At 54.4% G+C, this 12291-nt stretch overlaps 1 protein-coding gene across 1 annotated transcript in view; it reads right to left on the minus strand.

Moving 5' to 3' along the window:
* Positions 1 to 59: 59 nt before the first annotated feature.
* Positions 60 to 12291, minus strand: part of SAMD4B (sterile alpha motif domain containing 4B) — a 31327-nt gene continuing 19095 nt past the window's right edge. The window contains exons 3-13 of the mRNA XM_020978215.2: positions 10506 to 10961; positions 8593 to 8832; positions 7890 to 7999; positions 7512 to 7598; positions 6385 to 6703; positions 5636 to 5721; positions 5407 to 5528; positions 4849 to 5047; positions 4519 to 4642; positions 2440 to 2523; positions 60 to 2230 (exon numbers count right to left, since the gene is read on the minus strand). Coding sequence (XP_020833874.1) covers positions 2202 to 2230; positions 2440 to 2523; positions 4519 to 4642; positions 4849 to 5047; positions 5407 to 5528; positions 5636 to 5721; positions 6385 to 6703; positions 7512 to 7598; positions 7890 to 7999; positions 8593 to 8832; positions 10506 to 10961 — 1856 coding nt within the window. The 3' untranslated portion in view covers positions 60 to 2201. The remainder of the gene's footprint in view (positions 2231 to 2439; positions 2524 to 4518; positions 4643 to 4848; positions 5048 to 5406; positions 5529 to 5635; positions 5722 to 6384; positions 6704 to 7511; positions 7599 to 7889; positions 8000 to 8592; positions 8833 to 10505; positions 10962 to 12291) is intronic.

Consider the following 12291-nt stretch of genomic DNA (forward strand, 5'->3'; position numbering starts at 1 on the left):
CTCCCCCCCCAACACACACAGGGGCCCCATCACAAGAAGCAAGGCGGCCAAAGATTGGGTCAGAGGAATTTTGGGTTTTCATTAAATGTATTATAACAAAGGTCAGAATTTTTTTTTCCAAAATAAGCCCGGACCATTAAACAAGTGAAACTCCAACAAATGTTGTTTTCTCCAACAGAGAGAAAAACTGTGTACAGTTACTCAAAGCTGCTTCTGCCAGTGGGGCTGGGGAAAGATGGGGGTGCTGAAACCATGGAGGGCCCGGGAGGGTAGGGAAGATAGGGGACGGGGGACTGGGTCCTGCCCGTCGGGGTGGGGGCCGCCTGCGTCCCACACACTCTGGTGTCAGGCTGGAGGGTGAGAGAGGATGGTTTTCTCCTCTCTAGGGGGCCCCACCCCCTTCCAATAGGGAGGTCCTCACTGGTAGGCTGAGCCGGCTCATGCCTACCAGAATGATGGGATGGGACCTGGCTGGGGATGGGGGCAGGGGGGTAACCTAGAGTGGACAGGAACCCCTACCCCACAAAACACCATTCTGCTGATTCCAAATCGTGGTGTCCCCTAGGAGAAGGGGGACAGGCAAAGGCACAGCAATATGGAGGGGATGGGGGGAGAGGGGCTTGCATAGGTTGATGAGTGCAAGAGGTACATAAATAAACCCGAGCCCCTCCCCACACCTCCCCCAGCCAGGGTGTGGGGAGGTCCCCCTGGAGATGAGGCCCCTGGGATTCCCTGCCCCCCCTCCCTCCCTGGGCAAAACAGGAGGGCAGGAAGGGGAACAGACCAGGAGCTGAGAAGGGAGAGTGGACCCAGGGGCACCAGACTGGGTGGCTGTTGGGAAGAAGGGAAAGGGGCCAGGAGGTTTGGAGGGGGGGGTTTTTTGGTTTTTTTTTCCCAACATTTTGTTTCTTTAATAACATACTTAATGGTTACCAGCCATAGTCATAACAAAAGTTATTCATAAAATGTATCTAAAAATAACATTTTTTTCCTTTTCTGTGTGAAAAGCTTGAGAGAGTCCCAGCAGAAAGGGGTAGGGTGGGCCCACCTGAGGGGGAGGGGGAGGAGAGGGTGGTTGTTTCCAACATCTCCCCTCCAGCTACCCCAAGGGGATAGGGGGATGGGACTCTAGGCTATGATGTAGTGTTCCACTTTTGTGAGGTCACGACAGAGCAGGGAGAGGGTTAGAAGAAAAGGAAAAAACTTAAAGAGAAGCCCTTCCATTGCCCACCCCCAGTCTCTCACCTCCTGGTTAGGGTGTGGCTACAGAAGGGGTGTGTGTGTGTGAAGGGAGGGGGCATTAAGGCAACAGACTTTCTGACCCCACTGGCCACTCCCCCACCTATTTGCCCTGCCTTCCCTCCCCCCGGGGCCTCCAGGAGCTAGGCAGGGGGTAGAGGGGAGTCTGGGGGGCCGGGTGGACAGAGGATGGGGGGGGAGAAGGCGCTGCCCGCTCCCCTGGTTCCATCCCCCAAACCCTCGGCCTCCCCCGTCACCCTTCCTCCACACATCATGGCTCAGAGAGACCCAATGAGGAGATTAAAAATGAGAGGAAGGGACAGTGTGATTGAAAGAGAGAGACAGAGAAACCGCTAAGAACTATATAAATATATGTCTTAAATAGGCCTAAGAAATTAATCGTACGGAAACTCTGGGAGGGAGGGCTGGAAGAGAGGGGGGTGGCTCCCATCCTTGGGGCAAGATGTGTGTGTGAGAAAGAGGGGAAATAATGGAAGAAAACAAGACTTCTGCTTCCTCCCACAAAGTGTTGACCAGAGCAGGCAGATCTGTGCTCTGTCACCCCCTGCTGAGCTTGGGCAAGCCCCTACCCAAGGGGAAGGAGGGGAATCTGGTGATCTCCTTTGGAGTCAGTTTCTCGGGGTGGGTGGTGGGTGGCCAGAGTTCTGGGAAAGCCATCATCCAGAAAGGAAGCTGGGGGAAAAAGAGGTGCCCAGGGCAGCTCCCCTGGCCCTCAGCAGAGCTCCCCCTCTATACCCTGCATCATAGCAACGTGGGGCTTCCGGGGGGAGGGGGGGTCGAATGGTGTCTATCAATATTAAACCAGAGTTAAAGGGATAATAAAGTAGAAAAATATTAGAACATATAACTGAGCCAACACCACCCCTCTGTCACTGAGGGGACGGGGTGGCCCCCTCTCCCCACCCCAGGGAGACGCCGTGTCCGCTGGGCTCTCAGTCACATCAGATCGTGGAGGTTTTGTCTGTCCCATCTGTGGTGAGAGAGGAATGAGGGAAGTCAGGAGCTGAAGGAGAGATGCAGAGGTAGTGCCTCCAACCCTCCCCAGACCTGCATCCCTGGGACCTGGGCCTCCTGGCTGGCACTGCTGCTGCTGCTGCTGGGAGCACTAAGAGGGGAAGGCCCAGGGAACAACCTGGACAAAGGAGCCCATGGAGGGGACGGGAGAAGGGAAGCTCTCACCACCCAAAGCGTGCTCTGTCATGCTGAGGCAGAGAGACTCCAGCGTCGGGTTGATCTCCAGGTCTGGGCCCGGCACCTGGCAGTCTGGATAGAGGGAAGGGCAAAAGTGTGAGAAGACAACAGAAGAGAGAGATGAAGGATGGCACCGGGAAGCAGAAACAAAGACACGGACGTGAGCTAGAACTGAGGTGACACAAGCAGAGAAGGGAGAAAGAGCTGGAGGAGGACCCTCCTCAGACCACAGTGAGACAAGAGACAAGACAGCCCGACTAGCATGAAGTGCCCCAAACCTTCTCCACTTACCCACTGTCAATCTGTCACACAAAGCCCTTCCTGACCATGCTTCTATTACCAAGTCGGCCTTCCTCATGGAAAGATGAAGACCACTCCTCACTGGGCAAAGTGGGCTGACCTGGGTTTTATTCTTGGATCAACAAGCAAGTACCTACCACGGGGAAGAGCCTGCGTCCCAGGGCCGGGCCTCTGCCGCCCAGGCTACACAGTCTGCACACAGGGGCTGGGAAACAAGCCAACGTCCCCACTTTCTACACCCCTTCCTGAGTCCAGAGAACCCCAACCTGTCCCATCTCTGCCTGAATCTTCTGAAAGTGCGGGAGCCACATTTCAGGCCATGTCCAGAGCTTGCCTGTGACTACAGGGCTCTTCTTGAGAACTTTTCCAGCCAGGGAAGCATGAAAGCATCAAACCTCAGAGGAGGAGCGGACCTCAAACAGTGAGAAGAAAAGCTGACAAAGGCTCTGGCTTACATACACACTGCAGTAAAAGGGGCACTATCTCTAAGGCCCAAACTCCGTGAGATTCTGCACCCTGCATTTCTAAGATGGGCAGCACAAAGCCCAGCACTGCACATTGTACAGGTTTAACCCCAAGTCAATCAGTCGATCTTCATTAGGCACCTGCTACGTGACAAGCCCTGTGCTAAGTGCTGCAGATACAAAAAGAGGCAAAAGGCAGTGCCTAAGCACATGAAGTCAAACCTGTGTACCGGGAGACGTAACTTACCTTTTCTCTCCACTCAAACAGGCTTGTGGGATATCCCTGTATCTTATCACCAACAGTTTAGCATTTTTTTTTAAATGAGGCAATTGGGGTTAAGTGACTTGCCCAGGGTCACACAGCTAGGCAGTATTGTGCGTCTGAGGCCGGATCTGAACTTGGGTCTTCCTGACTCCAGGGCTAGTACTCTATCCACTGCGCCATCTAGCTGCCCCCAACAGTTTGGCATTTAACTCACTAACCATCACCTACAAGCTTAGGAGACTTCACCTGACCACATACCCTTTTCTAGATCATTTATATATTCAGGCAGCTGGGCAACTCAGTGGTTAGAGCACCAGGCCCAGAGTCAGGAAGACTTGACTTCCAATCTGACCTCACACACTCAGCTGTGTGACCCTAGGCAAGTCACTTTACCTCTGTTTGCCTTAATCCACTGGAGAAGGAAATGGCAAAGCACTCCAGTATCTTTGCCAAGAAAAGCCCGTGGCCAGTATTGGCGTGGTAAGGCCCACAGGGTCACAGAGGCAGGCATGACTGAAAAACAACAGAAATCTTCCCAGCACTGATCCCCAGACATGTGAACTGTGACCTCAAGTCCCTACTTTAACCTGAGAAGGGTCCATTTCTCTACCCTATTTCTTTTCCATTTCTAAGTCAATCAATATTATGGCAAAACAGCCCTCAATCTCCCTAATTCCAGGAGATGACTCATTAAAAAATACCTCTCTTTTTGACATGAAACTTTGCTAATGGCTTTGGATTAAATCAAGTTCATCAGCACATTCCTTCTGTCCACATGTCTACTTATCCTTTATGTTTAATCACAGAATCTTAGGGCAAAAAGAGATTTCTGAGATCCTAAAATCCAGGCCTCAATTTACATAAATTACACTGTAGTCTTTAAAACTTGACATGCAGAAGACAAACACAATAAGATCAAGACACAGAATGAAAACACAGAGAATGAGAGCTCAAAATACCAAGAGATAAAGAGCCCCCCCCCCCAAAAAAAAGAGAGAGAGAGACAGAGACAAAGGCCCCAGGCAGAGGGAGCCTCACCTGCTGGGAACATGAGGAGAGCCTGAGGGGAGGAATGCACAGGGAGGGAGTGGGTGCGCTGCACGGAACTCCGGCTCTGGCTGGGCATGCTGTTACTGCCTCCAGGGTTGGCAAACCACAGGTTCTGTGGGCATGAAGGTTAGACACAGAGAGATGTCAATAAGAGCACAAGAGAACAGTGGGAAGGACCTACCTCTCTGCAGGACTCCCCACCAGACTCTCTCTCTATGGAGCCCATCACAGCCCCCCCTCCAGAAGCTGGGAGACGGCTTCCACGCCAGCTGGCATCTTGCCTCCCCAGTCTCGTGGCCCTGACCTAGACATACATACCTGTCGTCCTTGCCCCCCAAGACTTGGGCTGGTGAGGGCATGCCGAGGTGAGACACCCCCAATGCCTGCAGGGCTCAGGATGCCCATTCGGCTAGGTGGCAGGGCCCGAGGGGGCATCTGGAACTGCCGCTGGGCCCGTCGGGTCACTCCCATCCCCACAGAGCCAGCTATGGGGAGCGAGTTGGAGCCAAAAGCCCAGCTGTCAAAACAGAAGCATAAGCACGTGAGGGTACCGCCTGTCCATCCTTGTCCTGCCTCCCCACCCTGAGGTAAGCATCCAACCCTGGCAAGGGACAGAAGAGACACAGAAGGCACCCAGTTTGGGAGGTGCAGGAAGGCTGCTCACATTCACCAGCCTCTCTACAAGTTAAAGGTTACACTGGGAGGTTGAAATGAGGACCTGGGAAATGGCTTGGCAAGTGTCCCATGGTCTAAAATGTTATCACGTACTGCTCTTGCTCAGTGAGCATGATGGGAGCTGGGCCAGGGCTCTCTCCACAGAAGCTGAGAGGAGCAAGGACCCTGCTCACAGCCAGCATGCCCCTCCTCAGCTCTTACCCCTTCTGCTGTTGCCGGTAGCTCTGCATTTCCAGGGCAGCTTTTCTGGGAAAGGTTCGGAGCAGCTTGAGGACCTGCTGCTTCCAGGACAGCAGGCGTTTCTTCTGTGTCTCAGTGAAAGCCTGGGGTGGGAGGGAGCAAGCAGAGAGGAATCTCTGAGAACTGCCTGGCAAGAGGCTGGGGAAACCCTGCAGCCCCTCACCTCCCAGGAAGATGAGGGAGGCCTCACCTCATGTGTCAGGCACTTTTCGATGAGCTGGAGGTAACTGGTAATGTTTTCCTCATCTGGCCGGGACACCAGCAGCTGGGTGCACACTAAATGGAGAGGGAGGAAGGGAAAGATGTGAACAAGGCCCTCTCAGAGCTGGGACCTGGGCAGAGCAGAAAGGCCCTGCTGCACGAGGCTCCCAACAGCTGTAGTGAGTCTGACAGACCCTAGCACTTAGTGTGTCCAACAGGAAGCCCCACAGTTGGGCTCTGGAGAGCTGCCAGCTCCTCCCACACCCAGCAGAAGCCCTGGGCTATCTCTGGGCAGCTCCTTCCTGCTGTGGCCCGTCCCTGCCCCCAACACACAGACAGAGACACACAGAGACTCTCTCTCTCTCTCTCTCTGTCCTCACTGTGGGGCTCAGGACTTTACCCAATCTCTATTTAATTGACAAGTCAATCCATTCATCTCAACAGTGAGAGTCAGCTCTTGCCCTCAGGAGTTTACCACAGCACCATATAAATAAAGCTGACACAGAAAGGATGGGGGAAGTACCAACAAGTACAAAGGACTGTGTCTGGGAAGGGTCTCATCTGCCCCTACCTTGGGAAGAGGGTCAGGAAAGTGCACCTGATTCAGCCACCCATCCAGGTAGCAGCTGAAGGCCCGGTTTCCACCCGGGTTTCCGCCCTGCTACCTTGCTACCCTGGCCTTTGGCCCTATGCTTGTGAGGGTTAGCAGCTCAGCTGGTGTCCGGCAGGGGTGCTCACCTTTGCCCATCACACGGGTAAACTGGCTAGGGAGGTCTCCATCGGCGACAGGCGCTGTGGCCGGCTCACTGCCATCACTGGAGGCAGGGGCCGGCTGGGGGGGATAGCTTTCAGCTGGGGGATCCTTGGCCTCAGGGGCCTTCTCTGGGCCTGGGCGAGCTGGGGGGGGCTCGGTGCCCAGCGGCGGCTCCCCCCTTCCCCCCTCCTTGGCTGCAGCCACCACAGCTGCCTGAAGGATGCTGTAGGCCTTAATAGGTGTGACAATGATCTGCTGGAGCTCCTGCAGTGCATTCCTCAGATTCCCACCTTCCAGCACATCCTGGGGATGAGGGGAGAGCACACACACACAAGGAGTCAAAAAGGTTTTCAGAAGAAGGCACAGTAGGAGCCAAGGCTGAGAGAGACAGAAAGAACATCAAGGATCACAGCACCACAGACTTTTTAAAAGGATGCAAGGGCCTACTCCTTGTTTTACAATTAGCATGGTGCTTGGTATACTTTAGGTGCTTAATAAATGCTCACTGAATTGACAAATGAGGTCCACAGAGGGACTGGCACAAGGTCACACATCTAGAACCTGCAACTCTACTCCCACCACTTTTTTTTTTTGCTGCTAGGCAATTGGGGTTTAGTGACTTGCCCAGAGTCACACAGCTGAGTGTTACGTGTCTGAGGCCAGATCTGACCTCAGGTCCTCCTGACTCCAGGGCCGGTGCTCTATGCACTGCGCCATCTAGCTGCCCTCATCCCACTGTTATTTTTGCTACCCTACATATACAGCCTTACCCAGAATACTACTGGCTTAATATCAAGCTGGAAACTTAGTGGGCAGTCCCTGAAGTGCCTCCTACAGGGCACTGAGCAGAGAGAAGACCGGAGCTCCTAGGTTCCAGCATCCTGAATCTTAAAGCTAAAAATGGTCAGTCTGACAATTTGGATGAACCTCAGAAACCAAGCCCAATCCTGCCTAGTATGCAGATGAGGAATCAGGCCCAGACATGAGAAGAGAGCTGAGAAGGCTGTACATCTCCTCCCTGGCAGGGCTGACCCGGTCACTCCTGACACCCTTCCTGATGATCCTTCTCTGACACCACACGACCTCCGCCAAATGCCCCCCAAGTCTTCACCTTCTCCAGGGACTTGAGGACACTCTGCCTCTCACGGAGCTTCTGGATGCTCAGGGCAATCTTGTGACGGGCACCTTTGGTCACGTTCTGTGTAGGGAGGAGGGAAGGTCTCAGAAGAAAGCTGAGACGGCTGCCCACAGGAACCCAGAGAGGGCCTCTTGGGCTACAGCAGAGCTGAAGGTTGAGGAGGAGGGTCTGGAATGGGTGGCGTGAAAAGGAAAAACGGGCTCCATCTGAAATGCCTTCAGATGCTCTGGCCAGAGGCTGGGCCAAGGTCTAGGACATTCTAAGTTTAAGCCTCTCCTCATGGTCTATGGACCTAGAATGGCAGAGAAGCAAGCTGACTCAGGAATCTCTCTCTGGCCTCTGGGAGTTCACCTGAGATTCCAGATGCTGTTCAGTCAGGGTCATCATTTCCTCATAGCTCATCTGGGAGAAGAGGGCTGCATACTTGTGTAATCGAAGACTCTTGAGCCACAATGGCACATCTGTGGTGGGGAGAAGACAAGGTGTCCCGTCTCCTGTGTCCATCCCTTCACACTGGCTGACCCCCATGCCATGGAGGCCCTTCAATGATCTAAGTTCCCCACCCCAAATACACCACTTTGTTATTATCTTGAATACACCTATGGAAGCACACGGTTGTCTCTCCAATAGAATGGGGGCTCCCCGAGGGCAGAGACTGTTCCAGCTTTGTCTTTGTGCCCCCAGAGCAGAACACAGGTCTGGTACATATGGCTGGCTGACTGACAGAGGGATGAGGCCCTCCTGACCCTGCCACGGCACAAAACCTCATCCCTCTCTCAGTCGGCCAGCCGTCACTTTCTACCCGAGTTCCTCCTTTGTCCCCCCCCAAGCCCAGACCCACCCTTTCTCAAGGCAATGCCCACCCCAATCTCTGCTTCTACCCATAAGAACCCTGACATTCCCCAGGGTTTCTCTTGAAGAATTCCTAAAGCTCTTCCACGGCTCTGGCTACTCGGCCTGCCTGAGGAGTCCGGGCCACAGAGCACAAAGGGGGGCTTACTCCGTTTGCTTCCCTGGGGACAGCAAGGGGGAGAGCACCCACCCCCCAGCTCACCTTTCATACCACTACCGTCCTCCTGAAAAGTGTTCCGGCTGGAGCCCTGCTCCTCCGTCTGTTCACTGCCTGAGGAAGCCACACTGCTCTGGGGTGAGAGGGGCGCGTGGTCGGGAGGGGCAAAGGCTGCTCTTGCCCCCAGTTCCTCTGGGCTCAGCCATTCACCAGGACCCTGTGGGCTCGTGGGGATGAGTGACATGGACCGCTTCAGAGGGCTCGGGTGGATTTGGCAGGGGAGGCCTAGGGAGGAAGTGCAGTAGGGGGAGGGGGGGGCATCAGCCTCCCAGAGCCTGGGTGCTGGGAAGCCCAGCCCCCACCCCAGGCAATCACACTACAGTGCTATTCCAATACACCTTTCCCATCCATCATCACATTTGATCTTCACAGTAGCCCTTGTGCTGCAGGCTGGCCAAGTGTTCTTATCCCCTTGTCCCAAATGAGGAAATGGAGGCACAGAAAGGGTAAGTGACTTGCCTAGGGCAGGAGGAGGACTGGAAGCCACATCCTAACTCCCAGTTAAGTAGCCCTCACAAAAGCCATGTGCAGGCAGGTCTAATCCCCAATAGCACCTGGGGTCCTCAAGCCCCCTGAGCTGTGGGGCCTGGATCTGGCTGCCCTCACACTCTCACTCTCACTCCAGTCTAGCCCCTTTTCCTTGTGCTCAGGCATCTCTGTAGATGGAAGCACTAACCTGATGCTAAGTCAGAGGCCTGAACAGTCGCTAGGCACCTGCTGCCGCCTTTTCTCTTTATGAATAAAATTCTAACCTTGCCTCCTTTCTCCAGGCCCTTTCATCTCATCCTTTGTATCTTCCTTCTCTGCAGGAGAACCCTGAAGTCCAGACTCCCCTATTCCCGGCTTCTGCCCCCTCAGGCATAATGAGTTCTCTCAAAGAGGAAGATGCTAGACAGATCCCAGGCCAGGGGAGGGCAAGGTTTCCAGGATCTTGAATGGAGCGGAATGGGAACATGGGAGAAGATGCTTGACACTGGCAGGGAAAACTCTCTTCAGAATAAAGTGTTGACACCCTTCACCCCCATCTTCAACCTGCCTGGTTCATGCAGCCTCCTCTGCGCCCCCCCCCCCAGCACAGGTCCCTCCCTGCCTCCCTCCCCAGATCCCAGGACCATTTAGGGGTGGGGAGAAGGATGAAGGAAGGAGGGCTAGAGCTATGAGGCCAAGATGGAAGGAACGGAGAGATGGGAATGAACAGACGGTCTCTACAAAGGGCCTAAGACTGACCACAGAGTTAAAAGAATACAAAGCCTTTCACTGAAAGAGAGCTTTATACTTTTCATCAAGCTCCTGTCTCTTTCCCACCTCCGGTTTATCCCGCACATCTGACAAGATAATTTTCTTTAAATACTGCTTTTACTACATTACTCCTCTGCTCAAAAAACCATGGAAGATTCTAATTTCCTGTTGTATCAAGACAAACCTGTTCATCCTAACCTTCGAGGCCCAGCCCTCTACAATCTAGATTCAACCTACCTAATTCTGCCTTAAGTCCCCAAAAGAAAACCCTCCATTCGTTTCTGCCTCCACCTCTCGTCACCACCAAGCCATCCCCGCTCCCCCGACCTCCCCCTCCCCCTTATTTCTCAAATCCCAGCTCAAGCACTTCCAGGCAGTCTTCTCAACCCACAGTGAGAGCCATTCTCCCCCTTGACACTTAACAAGCCCAGATGACCCACACTGCCAGGCTCCACTCAGCCACCACCACGTGTAACTGCAGGCAAGCTACTTCCCCTCTGGCAAACTCAGCTTGTCATTTGGAAGGTAAAGAGACTGGCCTCGAGATCTCTGATGTCTCATTTCTATGAGCTAGACCCGGGAGCTGGAGCCGCACCCAGAGCGCTCCCCACTAGACCCAGGCTCAGGCCCCGTGTCGGCGGCCGTGGACCGGGCCTCACCTGCGTCAGCGTCGCTCCCGATGCTGTTGATGGCGGATGGCACCACGCCAGAAGGGTGGAAGGGCACGTGTCCGTTTTCTCGTGGCGGCTTGTCCTGCCAGCCTGGCCCTAGCTCGCCGGGGCCAGCCCGCTCGTCTGAGCCCTGGCGGGCGTGGTAGGCAGTCTCAGCTCGGGCCCGGAAGCCCCCGGCCAGCCGTTCCTCTAGGTGACCCAGCCAGAGGGCTAGTGAGTTTCGGTCCTCCAATGTGGTGGCCGGGTGGATGAGGGCGTAAGAGAGCAACTGCCGGCTCTCCTCGATGAAGGCGCTGTTCTCAATTGAGTAGGCCAGCACCTTCTGCAGCAGCTTCATGTACTCGGATTTGGCCTCGGTGTTGCCAGGCTGGAGCAGCGGCAGATGGGATAACAAGAGGGAGACTGCCTTCTCCTTGGGCTCTTGCTGCCACTGGCTGACGACGGCTAAGAGGAAAGGACAGACACAGGAGACGGTGAAGAGCTCAGGCCGCCCGGAGGGAAGGGGGGTTATGGCAGGCAAAGGTAGCGAGCGACAGCCTCACCTCTCCTGGACTCTGGCTCCATTTCAGGGTCCCTCTCATTCCCATGGTACACCTGTGCCCCTCTTCCCCCCTCACAAATCCTGAGCCCTGACCCTTGACCAGCTTCCTCGCGCTCCTCCCTCCCCCCTCCCATCCTAGTCTAGGCTTCCTCCTCAGAACACCTGCTTCACTACTAGATCACAGCTTCCGCTCTGGAAGGGGACTAGAGATCAGTCAATCCAGCCTCCTTCTTTTGAGATGAGGAGACGGGCCCAGAGAAACACACAGGTAGCAAGGAACAGAGTCAGGATTCCAACCTAGGCCGTCGGACTCCAAATCCTGGTCTCTTCCATGTATCCCTGGGCTTCCTTTTCCTCTCCTGCTCCACCAGGCTGGGGGTCTCTTCCTCAGACAGCTCTGGGATGCCCTTCTCTTTGTCCTGCCATAGCTTCATGCCCATGGTCCCCCTTTCAGAAGCCCCATATGAGGCAGCTCAGCATTTCCTGAAGTGCTATTCTGTGACCTCTTTCCCTCCATACATGTCACCTCTGCCACTGAGTTTTCTCTAATCATCTTTGTCCACAGTGACCTCAACCTTCTCTAAGCAACTGAAATTCCAGAGTCTTCTCCCAGTCCTTGTCTGAAGCCCAGCCTCCCTGCCTCTCTCTTGTCCTGCCCAGTTCTCCACGTGTGTCACCTATCTCCTCACTGGGACCGTAAGCTCCTTAGGGGAAGAGTCTCTGCCCCTCCTCCAACAGGGAGGAGAGTGGGGGGACTGGAAACACTGATAGACTGCATACCTCCTTTCAGTTTTTTCCCCATTTCCTTTCGAGACAGACAGCAAACGGGAGAGTCCCCCTCAGTAAAGGGGGCAAAGGTCATTTCACCGCCAACAACAATCCCCTTGATATTTTTCAGAAAGCAGAGACAAGGGCCTGGAAAACTGTTGTTCTGGGTCCACAGACCCCAGCACATCTACGTGAATCCCCAGGCAATTGCACTCACACACTAATTCAGAAATACTGAGAACCAACGATTGCCAGACCGGGGCATAGGCAGAGGAGTTAACCATGATCCCTCCTCCTCCTCCTCCTCCTCCTCCTCCTCCTCCCTGACAGCTACCAACCTACCCTCTTGCTATATAGTTTGGCCTCCTCCCATTCACAAAGAAACAGGCTGACCGACAAGACCCATCAAACGTGCATACTGAGTGCCCAAACCCAGAGAAGGGATGGTGTTTTGCCAATTATAAC

Source organism: Phascolarctos cinereus, unplaced genomic scaffold (genome assembly GCF_003287225.1).
Source record: "Phascolarctos cinereus isolate Bilbo 61053 unplaced genomic scaffold, phaCin_HiC Scaffold_726;HRSCAF=1367, whole genome shotgun sequence".
NCBI classification, from domain to species: Eukaryota; Metazoa; Chordata; class Mammalia; order Diprotodontia; family Phascolarctidae; genus Phascolarctos; species Phascolarctos cinereus.